The sequence below is a fragment of the Homalodisca vitripennis genome, chromosome X (genome assembly GCF_021130785.1).
Source record: "Homalodisca vitripennis isolate AUS2020 chromosome X, UT_GWSS_2.1, whole genome shotgun sequence".
NCBI lineage: Eukaryota > Metazoa > Arthropoda > Insecta > Hemiptera > Cicadellidae > Homalodisca > Homalodisca vitripennis.
Genome location: NC_060215.1, coordinates 84,746,591 through 84,768,862, shown reverse-complemented (window position 1 = coordinate 84,768,862; position 22,272 = coordinate 84,746,591). Strand labels below are relative to the sequence as shown.

The following is a 22,272-nucleotide window of genomic DNA, read 5'->3' as shown; positions in this document are numbered from 1 at the left end:
ATATTATGACAGTGGAAAATGGAAAATGACCTAAAAGCATATTTCTCTCCAACGGTCTTAGAACAGCTCAATACGTAATTTCCTTTTGGAAAATCGTTAATTATGGAGCGAAGGTTCTAGGCCAAGCAGACACTTTTTTACTTTTTATTCTCATATTAATTATATAAAAATGTTTATTAACAGATATATATATTATAGTGTATTTAAAATATACTTGAATTGATCTAAAAACCCATATTTATAATGATTATTGAAAACCTGGAAAGATAGTAGGTAAGTCCATTAAAAAGAAAGTCTTCGTATTTTATTTATTTTTTAATGCTTTGTTATGAAAATATATTTGAGTAATGCTAAATAAAGAAGTAGGTAGGGATATCCCTATCCAGTGAGTTCTTCAACTGAAATACATTTATGTGCAAGGGGGAAAGTAACACGTAGGAGGTCTTGCTGGTGGCATTCCTTGAGTTAGTTCACTGGTGTAGACGAGCTGCTGGGAGGTAGTATGGCTGTGGTTGCACATACGAAGGGTATGGGTATATGGGATACTGTGGATATTGGCCTCCCGCAGGTTTGCCAACAAACCCTTGGCCCATATCACCATAGCCTCCACGGCCGTGGCCTATACCTGCGCCTGCATGCACTCCTAGCAGATTTGCACCGATCCCAAGTCCGAAAAGCGAGCCAGAGGAGCGAGGAGAAATTCCATTTTGTTTTGGGTTTGTTCCATGTTTCTTTAGTTCTTCTAAAGTTGGTTTCATGTTGCCGGATGTTGTGAGAGATGTCTCTACGGAATTGGAAATCTCTTCCTGAAAATGATAAATATATACTGTGTGTGTATGCACTGTATGAATATCAATAAGCACTACAATATTGTGGTCTAAATGTAGTATTGTATGCTCGAATGTAATAATAGCACCTTGTTTTACATACCCTGTAACTATTGATATAATGGTCATCTTTTTATAAATGAACTTACTATACCAGCTACAAGCTCATAGCCATAATTTATTTATTGTTATATAAGTACAGAGACAAAATTGGGGCTGTATGTCTCTTTATTACGTTTAACCTCAAGAAACCTTTTTTATACTGATAAACAGACAAATCGAATGAGAGTATTGTTATATTTATTCCTTTTCCTATTAAATAAAAAAACACGTTTTATCACTGTTATACTATTATTTCTCGTAAGTTATCAGATATTTTATAATAAGTAAGTACAGGTATATAATTATATTTATTGAAATATTAACTAAAACTATTAAGTGGTTAACACAAAACTGTAAAATGTATGGTTCCAAAGGTATTTTTTATTTTTCCTACACATTATTATGACACTATGAAATCTTGAATATTAAAAACTATTAAAAAAAGCAATTTTTAATCCTATGTCACTGACAGAGTGTTACTTTAAAATATTGAACAAAATCCAATATTGCTCATTGTATCATTTGTAAATATCTTTTAGTTTTTCGGGAAACTCGAATATACGGGTAATGCAATTTGAAATAATATTACCCATCATTACTTGTACATAAGTACAATTTGAAAAATTTTAATACCGCAAAACATTAAAAGTGAACACACAAGTCTGTTTTTACGTTGCTACGCTGAAGTATATTAGAATACTCGAATGGTGCGAACAAAAAATTGATAGTGATAATACTAGTTGGTCAGTAGTTTTAAAATTGTATAAGTCATAGTGAGAATTTGCTCTTTTTTGTTTGGTAAGAATTACTTTTTAAAATTTACATATTACTATTCTGAACAAAAGGATCAATGTAAAATATGTAATTTATAACATAATTCTTTAATTAAAGTTTCGTATTATTGATTTGATCAGGTAACAGGATTTCAGACATTTGGCATCCTTCTTCTTTACAACGTTAGTATAATTGTTTTCTATTCTTGTAACATGCAAAGTTGGTAAGTTTTGTTAAATGTAGAACATATTAAAACGGTCTAAAAGTAATTAAAAAAAATTAAACAAAGTTTAGCCATTTAGCCATATAGTATTAAACAAGAAATTGTGCTTCATTTGACTCATGTAAATTTTCGACATATTTTCAATCCAGCCTGTATATTGACCATTCTGAACAACGCATTAAAAATTATTGATTATTGATTTTGTAATAATCTAAATAATATACATTTCCATAGATTTTATATTTGATTCTTAAACACAAAACGGCCGTAAACTGAGTTATATAATCTAAATATATAATATTTGTTTATATACAATATCCCAGTTTTTGTTTATGTGCAGATGCTTACTGAGGGCAAGATTTTCCATATTTATTTGTCAAAATATCGTCTCAATTCTCATCTACGAGAGGATTTTGAAATATTGCATACTATTTTATCTGTTAACGGATATTCATGTCATACTCATATAATATTGGCCAATTTATGAATTTATAGAGCATTTTGTTCTTTTAAAAAAATAGCAAAAAGTGTTTTACTATTATCCAACTTCTTAAAACAACTCAAGATTTTAATTTATGTTAAATAGATCATATACGTTACAGACCAATCTCAAAAGCCTTAAAAAGTGAATATATTCTTCCAAGTAGGTCAAAGTTATAAAAAGACAGAAGAGTATGTGTTAGTGTTTTAGTTTTCGGGTTCCTAGAACCCTTCATTAGAATCACATTGATTAATAAAAGAAACAAAGAGAACTGAAACCATTAATTAATAACATAATCAAAATAAAAATTTTACAAATAAATCCATAAACAACAAGTTTCCAATCAGTTGTATGTAGAACATTTGTAAATGATTAGGTAGAACTAAAGAATGTATGCAAAAGAATGTAAAGTCATCTGATTGAAACGAATTGATGTGCGATTTCAACCTTTCTTAATTTAATCAAATTAGGTAGGTGATTTTCTAGTTTATTTTATCTTAGTTAATTTGTTACCCGTTTAAACACGGATGATCGGTCAATCTCACTAATGATGGATTGGTGGTTTTTCCAATATAAGCTTTGAAAAAGAATTTAAAGGTTAGTAGATAAATTAAGTTTTTTGCAACCAATGTTGCCTTCAATGGGATATTATTTTTCCATTGCACTATTTTTAAAATATAAAGAACTTATTAACATTTTTCAAATGCTGCATCTGCTTGGCTGTTACAAGGATGACATACGGTACTTTGATGTTACTACTCCTTGAATCGTCTCCATAGTTCAAGTTCGGTCTAGAGAGAAGGTTTTGAAAATTTTGTGGGGCTTTAAAGACTACTTTAGGAGGCCTACAAGGCAATATACATATGCATACAAATACATTTGTGAGAACTCATAACAAGCGAAGTTTTCGAAACGGTTCCATCTACTGATGTAATTATTAGTAATATAAAATTCATAGAATAGATGTACAGATAGTTGCTGGAAAGGAAGTCTCGTATTGCAATTCGAGACAAACATCCTCCGGATGTAAGTAGATACGCACATCCGCCCAGACGCCGATGGTGAACAAACAGGAAATGCTTATTTGTAAAAACCGTGCGACAATGTAAGGGACAGCCATGCTGATATGGAAAATTGTTACTCACCAATTATGATGGAGAGATTTGGCAGAGGCGTGGTCAATGAGCTGGCGGGAGAAGAACATCAAAACTGAAGAACAAGGAGGCGAGGTGGAAGTGGAGGCCGGGAATTCGAAAAGTGAAGTTCGGGAGTGTTTGTGTTCGTGTGCGGAAAAATATCTCTAGGCGTAATAAGTGTGATGTGAAATAAAATGTAAGTAATTTTAAGAACTTAGTATGTTTTAGGGTTCATTAATCATTTTCAATTCCATATCTATTTAAATGTTCACAATTTCGAAAATGTAAATTTATGTAAATGTTTAGCTATTTTAAAGAAAGTTTCTCATGTTAGTCCATGAATTCATTATTATTGCAACACTACAAAATTACTAGTAAATGTTATAATGAATTAAATTTAAAATAAATTGTAATGAATAATTTAATATCAAACATGTTTTCAAAGTATTAAGGTATTAAGGTTTGTGCTTAATATGTCGATTGACGCAATCAATTAATCAATTTAATGAAATGTTGTCACAAATAAATGTGTTGGTTCATTTGAGGGTATTTGTACTGCCAATCTAACCTATTATTAAATCCTCTCACAGCAACCCTTGCTCAAAATATGTCACAACCTTAATCTTAAACTAAACCAACCCTACAAAACCTTACATGGTGGAGGCGCTAAACTCGGTTGGCATTCAAATTCCTCACATGGGCAAGCACATAGTTTTCATAGGCTAGGTATAAATTAGAACTAAATAATATTCATAAGAAAGTATTTAACTAAAATAGCCTACTTCAGTGACAAACCACTCATTTACCTAAAAGACAAATTAAATTTCCAATAACTCAAAAATATTTTCAAACCCGTAATTAGAGTAACGCCAAGTAAACTAACGAGGTACGTCAATGGACATGTATAATTAAATGGAAACCATACTACATGAAGATTTAATACCATTAGACACATATAGGACTTCCAAAAGTGACATAATAAAAATATTAAATAAAAATGGAATACTATCTAGAGACACAGACACTGGAGCAGACCTCAGACCTATCCTAGCGGCACTTAAGAACTTAACACGTATAAGCGCAAGTCACCCTAATATTAAAACCATATTTAATAATTTAACTACACGAAAAACTCACCTAAGTGAAGAGGACAGGGAAAAACTATAAGGATCTAGCTACAATCGAGGATTTTCTAGTGCAGAGAACAAATTTATACGACATAGTACATAACCCTGAGGCGGACATCAAGACACAAGCACCCCCAACCTTAGCACAACATTACGAGCCACTCACACTACCTGACAGACCTAACACAGCAACCATGGGGGAAAACATACCGCTAATATCAGCTGGGACTTACACAGGTCTCCAGAGCGAAAATCCACAAGATTTTTTAGACAAATTCTTAGTTGCAGCAACTTCAAACAGATGGACAGATAACACTAAAGTTAATTTATTCCCAGCGCATTTATCAGGCACAGCACTAACTTGGTTCAAATATTATAAGCAAAAACAACTAGGGGAAGCCATACAATGGGATCAACTTGCTAAAAGTTTCATAGAGGCTTTCACTCCATTAGCACAAACCCAGAGTCTACAAATGATTTTAGAACACAAAATACAGGGAGAGAACGAGCCAACACTAAACTATTTTTTAGATATATTAACAACATGCCGAAGATATGACCCTACAATACAGGACAAGCAAATTATACATTTTATCATACAGGGACTAAAACCAGAAATCTGTGAACGAGTTATAGGCCTGAAAAACGACACCTTAAGTGATCTAGAGAATAATTTAAAAATTACAGAACAGCTAGCTCTAACACAAATGAAAAACAAAGAAAGGTACAATAGGGTTGCAGCAAACAGACCCTATAGTACACCCTTATATGAACAAAACATCATCCATAAACTACAAACAGAAGTTAACACCCTAACCAATTTAGTAGCTACCCTAACTACAAACCAAATTTCAAATCATAACCACAGGTACGAAAGGTCTCCATCCCCGTATGATCACTCAAAATATAAGCCAAGATATGATAGAACACCTAGTCCTCACCAGAATAGATATATGGAAAGCTCAAACTACCCCAAACAAACCCAAAGGCCACCTATGATTAAACACGTTACTTTCAGTGATAGGAGAAGACAAAACCATTCCCAAATACAACCTGCTAGACAAAATAGGTATTGCACTATTTGCCGTAAAGACAACCATAATACTGAAAAATGCTGGTTCAAGCAACGTTCATTAACTTCTCAAACCCAAAGTAACTGCTTGGCACCTAAAAGCAACAATACACAAGAGCTGTTCTGCAGGTACTGCAAGCGAACAAACCACAATATCGAATCATGTTACAAGTCTAATTATTATAAACAAAATCATCAAAAAAACGGGAAATAGGGGGAGGTCACACTAACCCTTACCGAACTTCCCCCTTATCAAAAGCGAAAACAAATAACACCATAGATCTTAACCAAAGGAATCGACAAACTTACAAATGTATAAAGTCTATGACATTTACTCCAACTAACCCCAAAGTACTACCACTATCAACCCCTGGAAAGACCAGTTCAGAAGTGATATTTAAAGCCATAGATTATAATCAAGAATTCCCACCCTTAAAGAAGATGGAAGAAATTGAACAACCTATTATGCAAAAGCCTATACACACCATAAAACTTCAATCTGTCTTCAATCCAACACCAACCCTAAGCGAACCAAACCCCTCGGGGACAACAAATATAAATAAACCCAGCTTTACAAGAAACCTTGCAGTCTCAGAAAATTTCACACGACAGATAAAACCTAGTGTATTAAAGGGGGTAGCGCATGTAAAACAGGACCCAGATTGTAGTATGGGGGAGGTAAACACACATACTGGATTGGAAGAAACCATTGAGATAGACACTATACAGATTTTAAATCACATAGAGCAACAGAAGAAACAGAATATGATAGATTGTACTAACTTGCAAGAAATAACGCAAGACAGGATACACAGACCGAGGAAAAATAAAACATTATTATTAAAGGATATTTATGAACTCATATTTAATTGCGAAAATAAAACTACGAAGAAGATACCTGTCCTAACAATTGACGTAGCCTTGACCACAAACCCTCGACATCCAGTACCCTGCATTATAGATACAGGATGTAACATAAACATTATTAGAGCAGACCTAGTTTGTGCAACAAAATTAAATACTAGCAACATACCCTCGTTGATATCGGCTAACGGTATACCATTAACAGTTTTGGGTTCAACAAAGATCGCCATAAAAATTGGCAAAGTAATACTTGAAGACACGTTTTATGTGACACCTGATCTAAACAGCCCTATATTGGTAGGAAACATATTCCTATTTCAGAACTGCGTGGAGTTAAACTATAAAAATAAAACAATAAAAATTACCAAATATCAGATTGAACATATAATACCTATGAATGAACAGTGGCAGTTAGACATCAAGAATTTTAAAAACACACAGGAATTAGAAGTACAGCAAGTAACAGAGGTAACAGCCCCACAAGACATAATTATAGCACCGCATCAGCACATTAGGATTAGTTCTTTAAAAGGTATAGAGTCTCGAACAGCCATCGAAACAGATAGGAATCTAAGAATAAAAAAGAAATGTCATGCATATCTTACAGAAGGGGAAGATGGTACAGATACAATTGTAAATATTTATAACGCATCAAATTTCCCAAAAAGGATACCCGCACATACTACGATAGGACATATACATTACCCAACTCTCGAAGCACAGCCTACCCTGGAACACCATACCACTACAACTGACACAGGAAAAACAATATTGACAGATAAGGACGGCATAGTATTTGATATCTCACCACATTTAACCCTCCAAGAACACAAACAAGTCCTTGACGTTTTACAAAAATACAGACACATATTTACAACAAAGGTAATCGATTTAACTCCTGCAAACATACCTCCTGTTAAACTTGAATTAAAACCGAATACGAAACCTGTAAACTCACCACCGTATAGGCAGAGTAAAACAGAAAGGGAAAAATTAAACAAATTATTGGACGATTTAGTACAAGCAAAAATATTAGAGGAATGTCAGGATTACACAGAATATGCAAGCCCAGTATTTTTAGTGAAAAATAAAGATGGAAGCGACAGAATGGTAGCTGATCTCAGGAAGGTTAATGCACAGTTGAAAACAGATGCCCACCCCATTCCTTCAGTAAACCTGGTTTTAAGCTCTTTGAACAAAGCGCACACATTTACAAAATTAGACCTTAAAAATGCATTTTATTCCATGGAGGTTAGGAAAGAAGATAGGCATATCCTAGCCATAAAAACTCCGGATAGACTTCTACAGTTTTGCCGACTGCCGATGGGACTTTCAACTTCAACCACATTATTTAGTAAAGCCTTGAATGCGATATTAAACCGTCACCTTTATAATAAAGTCATCTGTTACGTAGATGACCTAATTTGTTATGGTGACTCATTTGAAAATGACTTACATAATCTAGAAACTATATTAGAGGAACTAGAAAAAGCTAATTTGAAACTAAATACAAAAAAGTGTAAATTTCTCTACAAAAGTGTAAACATTTTAGGACACGAGGTATCAGGGGAAGGCATTTTACCCCAAAAACAGTCAGTAGAAGCTATCACCGAATTTAAAAGACCAACTTGTGTAAGGCAAGTGAGACAATTTTTAGGATGCTCAGGATTCTTCCGCAGATTCATCCAAAATTATGCCAAAATAGCACAACCCCTTACTGAGATAATAAAAGATTCAAATAAAAACATGGCATTTAAATGGACGGATCTATGTGAACAGGCTTTTATAAAAATCAAACAAATTTTGACAAACCCACCATTACTATCACATTGGAAGGACAACAGGGAAGCACACATTTATGTAGATAGCAGTTTGATTGGATGCGGAGCAGCGTTAGTACAGTTAGATGAAGAAAATAATAGAATGTACCCAATTTATTACATGTCAAAAAAAATATTCAAATACCCAAATGCGTTACAGCAATGCTGAACGTGAAATGTTAGCGCTAACCTATGCTGTGAACTACTTCAGAGAATTCACGCTGGGTAGACAAACAACAGTTTATACGGACTGTGCCGCATTACAGTTTTATAAAAATTTTAAGCACACTTCCACTAGATTAAACAGATTAGCACTGTCATTAACAGACTACGACATTGTAGTAAAACATAAACGTGGCGCTACAAACGTGTTAGCAGATGCCTTAAGCAGAAATCCTTTAGAACAACCTTTGGATGAAGAATTTACGGACGTGTGTTTAACTGTCAATACTTTAATACAGACAAATCTACCCCTACTACAAGCTCAAGACAGTTATTTGAAACAAATACGCCTTGCGATGACCTCACCTGAGGCGGTAAATAAAAAAATCAGACGGGCTTCAAGACATTACGAAGAAATAGATGGATTGTTATATTTCAAAACCTTCAACGGACAAGAAACTAGAAACTTATTGGCTATACCCCAAAAACAAACACAAGAAATATTAAAAATATTCCATGACAACCCCTACACGGGTGGACACTTATCACATTACAAAACAGCTTCAAAAATAAAATTACGATATCACTGGCCGAATATGTACCGTGATATCCTCCAATATACAAAAACTTGTGAAGAATGTCAACTACGTAGGCCAAAAACGAACAAAAATTACGGCCTACTACAACCTATTGCACCCTCCATAAAACCCTTTGACAGAATAACAATAGACTTTGTAGGTAATATTACACAAAGTAATGGTTACAAATATATCCTAGTTGCAACCGATGCCTGCACTAGAATGGCATTTGCGACCCCTTGTAGAAATGCAGATGCGAACACAGTAGCGCAAAAATTATTAAATCTATTTTGCACATTTGGATTTCCTAGAATTATTAATCATGACAGAGGAACACACTTTATGAATTCTGTAATTTCACAGTTACTAAATGCACTCGGGATTGAACAAAGGCCAGGCGCTGCTTATATGTCACAAGTACAAGGTGCTGTTGAAAAATACAACCACACGCTAATAAAGGCAATATCTCATTACGTTGTGGAAAAACCCCAAACTTGGTCAAAATATGTACAAATAGTTACATTTGCCTACAACACGTCTGTAAACATTTCAACAGGCTACACACCGCACTACCTCATGTTTGGTTACGAAGCTAACTTACCGTCTGATTGTATATATTTACAGGTTAATCCCGAAAAAATGGTGTTGGAAAATATAGAAATTTTAGAGCAAATACGCAAAGATATGCCGAAAATCATGAAAAAAGCCCAGGAAGCGCAAAAGAAATACTTTGACCGTGACAAAACTCATTTGGATTTAAACCCCGGCGATGAAGTCTTGGTCCATTTCCCGAAAGACCACACAAAAAAATATAGTAAATTTCAAACACCATTTAGAGGTCCTTTCGTTGTCAAGAAAAAAATTAACGAAGTGACATATGCAGTAGAAATTTACCACAGGGGAAGGTTAACAGAACAACCAATACATGTTGCTAGAATGAAATTATTCTATAAGAGAATATAAAACAAATATGAAGGGACTTGAGCAATAATAAAATATTCAAGAATAATATATACAATATTTCTCATGAACATCACTATGCACTCACTGCCTTGTAGTAAAATTTGAAGAGAGTGAAAAGTATATTCGCAATAATTTCATAATATATGAGGGTAAAAAGCTACTACATAGTCATGCAAGAATCGCTTTAAAAAATAGGTATTATACTCCAGGAGTTGAGAGACCGGTTAACTTGATTACGGTTTGAATGATTCATTATAACGTTATATAACCTTGAGAGTCACTGAAGTAAGTCTAACAGAAATAAAAATGTATATTAAAATCTCGATGTTTTGTCGGAAAACGATAGAGAATAAAGACATAAAAGTTTTAGAAAATTAAAACGCCTAACTTTGTATTTTAATGTGAGGTTTACTGTAATTTAGTGATTAAGTGATAGGTTACACGTACCAAAGATATTGGTATAGATAATCCCAATACACAGGACACTAACACAGCACACACGACACGACACGAGCAGAGCCTGTAACCCACGGTAACCGTACTTAGACTGGCTAGTAAGACTTGACCGTGACTCTGGTATGTCTCCCAGGCAGATAAGTTTTCTGCTAACTCAACTAACTTCCCACGCTATACTACACCGACTATGTTGTGACTATGACTAGGGGGCATTGCCTTGTACCAGCGGTCTGGGTCGCCAAGGGCCCTGGTGGTTCAGACAGCTTAGTATGCAAGTAATGTTTCCCACGTACTCGTTTAATGCAATAACAAAGCGTACTCTAACTTGACACAACGTACATATTATACTTACCTGAGGGATACGTGTATACATAGCCTAGTAATAAAGAATATAAAATATGATAAAGTATACTACATATATCATATTTATTTAAGTTAGTAGATAGCAGTGTTAACATAATATACCCTACAAGGACTCAATTTTCCTGAGATGCATCTCAAAGAAAGAGACATACATGTTCTATATTATATAATCCTAGGATAAACAAATACTTCAATATATGACATGTAAATGACTTATATAACATGTTTAATTATTACATAGCTAATCTAACATTGAAGGAAAGTAACATATATCTAAATAGCATGTATTAGCACGGCAATATTGCTCATAAACAGACTATACAGCCTTCATTTGGCAACATATATTATGATCATAATAATGACTATGGACAATAAGCACAAAGAAGGGACATTACATATTCCTCAGAAACAAAAGTGCGTAGTATCGTTAAAATTAACATAATATCGAACCTTATTTAAGAACACTAGAGACCAAGATGCTTAGTAAATATTATTACATAGACCTATGGAAATACGACACACCATCGAGAGGTCATTAAAAGATTTCTGTAAATAAAAACCTTAGGCATAAATGTGTATTAATTATAAAATATTAACCTGAAATGTATATGTAACCTGTAGATATTTAGTTTTAGAATTTCGACACCAAAAAGCCAACTACAACCTGAGACACCAGTCTACAAGACACCAATCTACAAGACACCAGTCTACAGCACTCTAACCGATCCCGACCACCCACGAGACAAATGAAGTCTTCACAGCACTTCCTACTACTACTACTGACAGCACTTGCCATGCCTCTTTTGACCACCTTTGCCAGCACATCAACCCACAACATAGAAGAACCCAATAAGCCTCTAGTACAAATTTTCAAAGGAGCGTACTTTACTCCAATGCCTCAGACACTACCTTATATCAGTTCCATCCCTATTACATAAAAAATTCCTTTCAACACACAGCAAAATTTACCTAAAAACGAACCCTCTTTAAATTTCTGCCCTAAAAACCTCAACAACTCCCAAACCTATTTCAAGATACAGAACAACCTTTCCACATTACAAACCCTCATACATCAACAAATGGTAGCAGAACACCTCCCATTCATCCAAAGACAGCAACCAGATAGAAACAGAAGATCGCTCACGTTCGTCGGAGATTTCTTCGAATGGTGTTGTGACATTGCGACATAACACCAAATACATGACTTGGCAGACAACAAGGAAGATGTCTACACAGCATTCTCAACACAACAACACTACCTACTCTCCGAGCTACCTGCGCATTCACCTGCTTTGTTCACAATCTACAAAGACAACACCACTTCCAGCTCAAGCACGACGACAAAAAAACATAGTAAACAACATGGAACTCATTTTGTACATTTTATTAGCCTGGACTTCTATAATAACACTACTTCTTTTTATGGACCTCTACTTCATCCACATTAACAACATCAAAATAAAATTCCTGAAGCCTACAGTACATGAACGTGACTACCCAATGGATAACCTAAATTAGACAATAAGTACGATTCGTAGGTAGAATCGTCATTAAGCCAGGGGAATGTAAGACTTATGTAATTATTAGTAATATAAAATTCATAGAATAGATGTACAGATAGTTGCTGGAAAGGAAGTCTCGTATTGCAATTCGAGACAAACATCCTCCGGATGTAAGTAGATACGCACATCCGCCCAGACGCCGATGGTGAACAAACAGGAAATGCTTATTTGTAAAAACCGTGCGACAATGTAAGGGACAGCCATGCTGATATGGAAAATTGTTACTCACCAATTATGATGGAGAGATTTGGCAGAGGCGTGGTCAATGAGCTGGCGGGAGAAGAACATCAAAACTGAAGAACAAGGAGGCGAGGTGGAAGTGGAGGCCGGGAATTCGAAAAGTGAAGTTCGGGAGTGTTTGTGTTCGTGTGCGGAAAAATATCTCTAGGCGTAATAAGTGTGATGTGAAATAAAATGTAAGTAATTTTAAGAACTTAGTATGTTTTAGGGTTCATTAATCATTTTCAATTCCATATCTATTTAAATGTTCACAATTTCGAAAATGTAAATTTATGTAAATGTTTAGCTATTTTAAAGAAAGTTTCTCATGTTAGTCCATGAATTCATTATTATTGCAACACTACAAAATTACTAGTAAATGTTATAATGAATTAAATTTAAAATAAATTGTAATGAATAATTTAATATCAAACATGTTTTCAAAGTATTAAGGTATTAAGGTTTGTGCTTAATATGTCGATTGACGCAATCAATTAATCAATTTAATGAAATGTTGTCACAAATAAATGTGTTGGTTCATTTGAGGGTATTTGTACTGCCAATCTAACCTATTATTAAATCCTCTCACAGCAACCCTTGCTCAAAATATGTCACAACCTTAATCTTAAACTAAACCAACCCTACAAAACCTTACACACTTTTATCTAAGGGTGAATGTTACAGCATTTAACGATTGTGCAAATATTTTAAATTTACAAATAATGAACATAAGTGTTTTTCACGATTGTACAAAGGAAAATATTTTTATGTCGAATAATCACTTATTATTATTACCTTTTGATTTAGAAGACTGTAAGGTACTTGATTCTTTTAACGGTAACCTTCAAACGTAGTTAATTTAATATATTGAAAATTTTAAATGTATGATATTTTTGTCTACTTAATCACTTATATATTTATTTATTATTTATTTAACGGCATTGCCATTTTTACAGTGCTTACAAAGTGTGGTGCACAACAATACATAAAGCACCACACCTATATTCTTTTTACCTTCGTGTCGCTGCGAACCATCGCTACCAACAGGCAGAAACAGATGAGTTTCTTAAACATCATTTCCTGTAACAACAACTTAAGCATAATTTCCTGTAACAACTTAAAAGATAATTCGTTTTACATTCCTGTCTTTAATATTTTTGACTTGGTGATTTATTGTTTATATATATGCCAAGTAATAGTGGTCAAAAATAATTTGCAGACCATTAGGAAATTATAAAGTAAACGTAAGTTAAAAATAAAAAATTATAATTTAAAATTATAATGTACTGTAAAATATCACGTGATTATTTGCAAAGTTATTAACTCTGTTATTTTCTCTTTACCATCATTGTTACTCATTAAAACAATGATAAACACGTTGATAACGCTGAGCCAATTCTTATGAAGAGACATGCATTATCTCTAAACTCGGAGTTGCCTGTGGAGAAATGAAGCTTTATGTAAAATTTTAAGTCTTTTACGAGATACAGTGCGGACAGGCAGACGTACAGAAATAAATTTACTTTTGTAATTATATATGATTAATTTATTTTATACAAAAAACGAATTAAACAATTTACATTTATCAATTTGTAATAGGTATGATTCAGTAGCCCACAAATACAAAAGTAAATACAATTATTAAACCTACATTATTAGGCTAACATTCGTTTGAACGGAATTAATTGAATCCAAGTAAATAAAATGCAATAGCATATTATCCCTTACTTTTTCCGTTTCCTTATTTTTGGCGTTTATGACACATTAGGAATTTTATATTTATTTAATTCAATAATAAATATAATAGCTAACATATAGTGTCTTTACATTTACAGTAAATAATTTATAAAAAAATATATTATTTATTACACTAAAACGTCAAAATTCATATTTGGAAGTGTAATATTTGATTATAGTACCAGAATGCCAACAAAAGATCGAATTAGTTCTTGATTATCCAAGAAATTGTTAGAAAATTATATAGGTGCATATCAAATATAAAATAAATATATTTGACAACAAAACAGTTTTACATACAACATAACTACTAACCTTATTGGTGAATATCTTCAATGGTGAACAAAGACTGTGGCTTTTATCAGAAGTATACTGTCTTATATAGCCTTCTTAATTAACGGTATGAAATAAAACAATATCCCGTGACAGTTTTGATATCAAGTACACTGGCTTTCCATTGTTTTAGGTTGATTGGCGTAACCATTATCAATTAAAGTTCCTTGCTCCAATAGCAAAAGAGAGATACTTAAAATTTATGACGCATGACATCAGTATAGTCGATAAAAGTTTGACGGTTTTAGTATTGAAATCTATAATTGGTACCTTATCAGACCAGTATGAAAGTAATGAAATATTATCAGGCGATGTTTTTAAAGGTTTTGCACGAAAACTAGAATTTACGGGTTAACCAAATTTAAACAATGAATTTAACCAAATGAATAAAAAAGAGCAAAATAAAATAAAATTATATTTTGCAGCTGATATACACAGGGTGTTTCAAGAGAGATATGCACAACTTCAGGATATGATAGTAGACACAAAAACAAGCAACTAAATTCATAAGCACATATGTCCTATATCGCTTCGTTGGTGTTCATGTGTCCATATGTGTTTTAAGCGTGTTAGAGAGAACAACATGAAATGTAACATTTATGTTTAGCAAATTAAAGGGTCATTAGCAAAATATCCAAATAAATATTAAAATTTTTCATTTCTAAATGGCGCCATTTAATAGTTTTCAAAGTTATATATCTCTATAACTGTTAATCTTAAATGACAGGTGTAATAATCATAATTTATTTTCAATGTAAAGATGAAATAGCATGCCAGATTTGTTGAAAGCAGTTTAAAAATAAAATAATTACACACATTTTAGTTGTAAGTGTTAATGCTTTCTTTTCGAAAATATATTCTTATATCCAAGTGCTGTCTTTTGTTTAGCTATTGACATATTAATAACAATTTCCTAATTAAGAATCTAAAATGATCAATTGTTTCCACAACAGGTGTTTCAATATAAGGCTACGAAATCGAATGGCATTTATATACTACAAACACTTTTAGAATATATAAGATATTTTAAAGATTTTCCTAAAACATTTATTTATAGATGCTTAAATATAACCACTCCTCGTATCTTCAACATACTAAGAATATTGCATTAAATATGTATACTGTAGATATACATAAAAAACAATTTAAGATCAGTTTTAATTTTGTTCATGAGAAATCGTATAATTTATTAAGAAAAGGGCAGAAATGCCTAAACTATGTTAAATTTAACTATCAATGTTTAACTAATTATTGTTTTTATTCGTGTTTTATTTTTGAAGCATTCAAGTACCGTACTACTGATTTTACACTTCTGTCCAAAACTGAAAGGTTATCTGCTAGTCATAAAGACATATTCAACTTTAAATTAATTTTAAATGCATTAATTTGTTTTTATTCAAAAATAAAAGGATCGGTCATGTTATTACAATCACTATTAATGTTAAACTAACAAATAATGTTAATATGGGAAACATTGTTCAGCTGAATTTATAATCAAGATAACAGCCCGTTTATAAAAGCTAATTAGTTTACTACATCACCGTTAAAATGTAAAACAATGCGGCCTAAAGTTCCGTAGAGTCGATGTCCAATTCCTGCCGACGACTTATTCACATCGGAAAGCAGCTAGATCACAATTAATTACACTTAATTAAAACAGTTTCTAATTAGACTTACTCGAGACTGCAACTTCACTGAAGACAATTAGACCTCCTGTTCTCTCACTTGCACATTACTAAAGCTTGTTTTACCTGATGACGGAATGTAGGAGTCGAGATCGAAAGACATGCTTGTGCTTGACAGATGCCTTCAAGTATTTTGTCGTCATCAGTAAAAATATCACCCAACCCACTGATAACAATGACTTAATTTGGTAATTATTGTCGTTTTTTGATACTTTTTAAAATAAAAATAAATTAAAATAAACTACTACAAATTGTTTCTCTGTACCCTCATGGTTTTGAAAAACTGAAGAATGAGTGAATTTCAAGCACAGAAACATTTTTAAGTTTATATTCCCTGTCTTATTTTTAAATTTATTTTCTATTCAATACTTTGTAAATCGGAATCAAGGTGCACTTTTTAAAGCTATATTATTTATCTAACGAAAATATGAATTATACTATAACACACCGTAACGAACACCGTAATGAAGTAGATGTATGCATCCATTTAAACATACTGTTATAAAACAAACGAACAGAAATTCACCTTCATCATTGAAGTGATAAATCTGTAAATACTATATTTCTCCTCTAACACGATCTCAGGAAAACCTGGTACTTAAAAAGTTTTCTGTAAGTATAAACCGAGAAACTTTCCTTCCTTTTCCTTTCAGCGGTGCTTTTATGTAAGTAAAGCTCTCGCGCTTCTAGTAACATCCTGATCCATCATCCACGTCCCCTGAGGTCTATGAATCACTGCAGCCCTCGTGCAATCAAATATTTAATTGTTCCATTGAAATAATAAAGTGGTCGTTAATATCCAAGTTTTAAGTTGCTCGAAGCTTAACAACAACAAGGGAATCGTAATGTTCTAACAGTGTAATTCTTTACACTGCACAATAAATCACAACAGTAGATACGAGTAAATAACGTTAATTTTCCACAGAAACACGTCTCATAACATGATTTCATTGCACATAGTACATATTCACGTATCTGGAATTCATGTATAATATGAATTAAAATAGAAGTAGATCACCACAGGGAAATGTTATGCTGGCTATTAACGAAAGTATAATTGTTTCCAACCCAACCCTAATTCAGTTTACAACGTCAAATTACACTGCATGTTACAAAATTATCTGTGGTAAGGTATATTATACTTACGGATGTATTATCGTGTTTGATAGCTTGAGTTTTACTCAATTTATTTCGTTATGTCATAGTTGTCATGTCATATTATACACATGGTATATTGTCATGTCGTAGTAAAAATTATTTATCAATTAAGATTTCAATAATTTACTGCAAGAAACTTTATAAGTACAAAATGTTCATCCTATAATGGGAAAAAATAAATATTTGACCCTGTGCTTCCAAGGTTGATTATATTCAAATAGATATCAGAGTAATAATACAACAAGGAAGTGCATTTGTAGATTGCACTTTCACTCAGTAAGCAGACATGTTATGTGCCCGGTGCACTGAGGTCGCAAGGTTGAGGGGTAGACGAGTGGAGAGGGGCGAACAATGCCCTGAGGGCACTGATGTCGACGTCAATGAGCCGGTAAGCCGGAATTGATGCATCAGAATCGCTGCAACAGCAGTTGCTTATCCCCTGTCATTGGCCAGATTTGCTCTCGACTCAGGCATTGTCGCGCCCTAAGTAAGCGTTTTAGAATAAACACAAAAACGCCATTCGTATTCCGCCGATTCAGAAGATCTGTTAAACCACAGTTATTGGGACTCGTAAGCATCTTACAGAGGATCGACGGGTTCGAGAATAAAAGTGAGACAGTTGTATGCTTTATGTGCCCATATCTTTCTGAGGTTCGTTTGGGTCAGGTGGTTTTTATACAGAATTATAATACCGTAATATTCAAGGACAATGGACTTAGAACGTTCTTTATGTTAACTAAATAAACGAATTATTATTCAACCTACACATCCCACGTCCATTTCTCGGGACTTTTATTTCGAAAAAATATCTGAATTTTCACACAGGATGGAATTAATCAAAAGAAAGAAATAATTACTTTCAAAAATATTTATAGAATCAAACAATGTGGGTCGGTGACGGTTTTAGTTATACCGGATGTCCCACGAAGAGGTTTACACGTTTGATTTTATATTACTTGCCCATTTATTCACCGAACATTTTCAAACTGTACAGAATTCATTACATAAGGTTTAAAAATATTCTGAGAAAATGTCAGCTCCCTTGCAATCGTTGAAACAGTATGGTGGTATTTTGAAAAACTGTACTTTAAAAACGCACAAAACAGTATTTTTTGTTTTGTAAAATTATTTATTGTCATATTCTAGAGACAATTTGCTACAAGAATTTCAATCAGAAAACTCACTCTGCTGTCCGGATCATCTTCAAGAAGATTATAGACTAGGTAAAATTTTTTTTTCTTAATTATTCTCAGTACTGAAGACTTTGGAAAACCATTTTTAAAGTTCAACCATCCTTTGTGATTTTGGTTTACCTGGAATGTTGTATTTCAGATAATAATTACTTCATTTTCATTATATTATAAAAATGAAATTATGGATTTGTAATAACTGAAATAAGAAATAAAACTTCTGGAATAAAATCTTTCAAAATATCTTGTAAACACAGCATATATTGTTGTTCCACAACTCGTTGTACTTATGTTTTTATCGTTTATTATTGTTGAATTTAGTTTATCTGTTAAAAACTCAATGTAATGATTTTGAGGTTTCTTCAGCACAATTTGTATTAAAATCTGTTTTTTCGTAATTTATTTTTGAAGTGAATGTAAGGTAAGGCCCAATATAACTGAATAAGGGTTATAATAATTAGACTGTGTATAACTGAAAGACTAATTTTATTCCAGGATTAAATTACACTACGGCTTTGTTAGCCAGAAAAGATCTAATCAATTTATTTTTATTACTTTTTTGAATCCCATCAGGACGAAACTAGTAGCGAATTGGAGCAGTAATTTTGATATTAACTGTCAGTACAAAAACAGCGATACGTCTCGTGACGTGTTCTTTCTGTGATTTGGGAAGTTTGGGATTGCACTAAATTCAATTTAGAATCCCATGACCTTTAAATACTGTTATTAAATGATGATAAGTTAATTAATGTTACGTTGGATTCATTAATAAATAAATAAGTAGATCGTAGAATTATTCAAACCAGTATTTTACCATTTGTTTTAGTCTCTTTGCATCGATAGTTTGGCGTTGAAGTTTTTGACTGTGTTAAAGTCAACATAATTACTAATAGTGGAGTAGGAATTGTTTTATCAATTTTCACAGCCTTTAAATTGTAGCTAATCTGAATATTCCATAACCATGGAAAGTCTGCAGAAGCCGAGATAGATCCATACGATACGATATTTCTGACAGCATTTACGTCAATAATAATATGAGTAAACCGATCTAACAGTTAAAAATAAATCACTGTAAAACACTTCTAGATTATAGAAGAGTTTCGTTACTTTCCTTACCATATATAATGTTGTATGTTAATGTTGTTTACATTTTCCTTTTAATCTCTCCTAAAAGATTTTCCATTAACGTCAATTTTTTAGTTCAGATCAGATGTTTATATAACGGTTTATTTACATTTCTGTAAAGCTGTCATTCTACTTTGAAAGCATGTGAAACACATAAACAAGCGTGACGCGAAACTAACACTTTCCCCCCGTGCAAAACATACATCTATAGCCCGCCAAATGAAGTAGTCACTTCAAAAATATTTTAATCACAACACACTAACTGTTAAAATAGGCAAAACCAAATGTTCCATTATTAACTTAACAACCGCTAGTGACGTCCAAAGGTTCTAAGGATGTACATATGGGAAAATCTTTTGTCGATTTCCTGCGCCTGTGAAACCAAGGTGTGGGGCAGAATAAACATTTGTGCGTTCTTATCAACCATATTTTAGTTTTCTATATAAAAAAAAAACTTAAAATTAAATTATGCCTTCCTCCAGCTAAGTCAGGTTTGACAGTGGACCGGCTGAGGGATGCGTACTTTGCTTTAGAGCAGTCGGTATTTCAGTGCGGCATTTTACCTTGGGGTGACGCGTATATCCAATATACTATAGCTATTATTAAACATATATTGTAAAAAAGTCAAAAATATTCCTCGAAAAAAATCTCTACTCAATTTCCGGTGATGAGTACTCGGAAGATATACCTGAAATCTTTACCACTGCAAATCCGGAATATCAATGATTATATTTTTACGGATCTGATTCACTACTAGCCCACGAGAAATAGATTAAATTTGGGATGTCCCTAGACGTAGCTTTAGCAGTGAGTTTGTCAATTCATTCCATCTGGTTCATGTTCTTTATGAATTTACCACACGACATAATATAATTGGAGATTGGTAGTATCCTCGTTTACAAGCGAAAGACGAGTGAAGGGAATTAACCTTCAAATATGTCCTGCTTTGATAACATCCTGATAATTTCCACCATTTAGGGGTTAAAAATAAAAAAATATCCGGTTTACAGTCTTTTCTGGTCTAGATGTCCTCCTAGAAGTAGGTTAGAATTTGCATGCCTTCCAGTCAGCGAGAGAGTCAGTTACATATGTGACTGAATATATGTGGGGCCAACGAAGGAAATAAAAAATCTAGTTCCACCATTTATTTCATACAGTATTTCCCAAGAACTTGCTCACATTGTAGTACCATATAGTTCCTATGCTTTTGCTTAATATGTTTTTTTTCTTGAGAAGGTTATACGAGCACACTCCATGTATTAGGGAACTTATGAACAAGGTTATAAACTTTAAAAAGCAATAATAAATTAATGTATTATTAAATAAACTCAAATAGTCTGTTATAACGCAAAAAATTATGTTTCTATACGTTTCTAACTATTTGTATGTAACACATTAATTTTAATTTGGCGTTTCCTTTTGATGAATAGTTAGGAACATATTTTGAACATATAAAAGGTACATTCATCTATGAGATCCTGGGTATTAAGTATTTCGTTAATAGTTATTATTTATTGCCTAATTTTATAAAACCAATCTCAGTGAATAATGATTTAACACAATCCGACAACAATGGAATGTAGACGTATTGTTTTAAAGTACAACTATTTACTGAGGAAAGATAAACTTTCAATTCTTTGAGAAGGATTAGGACGATAAATACCTATCCCGATGTCAAGAAAGGTGAAAATCCGACCCCAGGCCAGAAAACAACAAACACCCAAGATACCAAGCAGGCCGACCCCTCGTTTCTCTTATCCTCTTATTTACAGAAGGTTATCACTTTGTCAAGGAGCTGTATGGTGTGGGAAAGCCAACTCCATCCCCCATCTTATGTTACTGTCTTATTGCTATACCGTCCAGTAGACTAGAATATAGATTCTGTTTGCTATTACCTGAGTTGATTTTATAAGCGGTCGAATAAGGACTGGGAATCATTATATTTCTGGTTTAATGTTTTATTTTTATTTTCTATTTTTAATAATTTTGATTTAGTTTTATTATAAGTACATTTTTATACTTTAACAGTAATATAAGAAACTGACAGTTTTTCTTATAGAACATTGTCTTTCTATAAACAACAACACGTGGTTACAGCAATATAATAAACTATACATTGTTAGCAGCAAATACTATAATTTTACTAATTTGGGTATCTCTCATTTCTTTTTCAAAAATTATATTCTATTTTATATTTGAGTTGTCACTTTTAAAACCTGTCTCGTAGACCAAGTGTGACTCACACACTCTTCCAGACATGTCTCCCTATACTCAACCCTTTCGTCACTTTGTCACCACAAACTACAAAAGTTGTC

General features: G+C 32.9%; 1 protein-coding gene across 1 annotated transcript; it reads right to left on the bottom strand.

Annotated features, from left to right (window-relative positions):
- Window positions 1–296: 296 nt before the first annotated feature.
- LOC124368540 lies at window positions 297–14,802 on the bottom strand. Its single transcript, XM_046825782.1, has 3 exons — window positions 14,782–14,802; window positions 13,744–13,809; window positions 297–806 (listed from the first exon to the last, which is right to left on the bottom strand). Exons 2-3 carry the CDS (start codon window positions 13,804–13,806, stop codon window positions 471–473), a joined length of 399 nt encoding a protein of 132 aa, XP_046681738.1. The 5' UTR covers window positions 13,807–13,809; window positions 14,782–14,802; the 3' UTR covers window positions 297–470.
- Between the last annotated feature and the right edge of the window lie 7,470 nt (window positions 14,803–22,272).

Coding starts and splice junctions, on each gene's coding strand:
- LOC124368540 (XM_046825782.1), bottom strand. CDS start 13,806: ATGATGTTTAAGAAACTCATCTGTTTCTGCCTGTTGGTAGCGATGGTT. Junction 807..13,743: donor TGGTTCGCAGCGACACGAAG/GTAAAAAGAATA, acceptor TATCATTTTCAG/GAAGAGATTTCCAATTCCGT.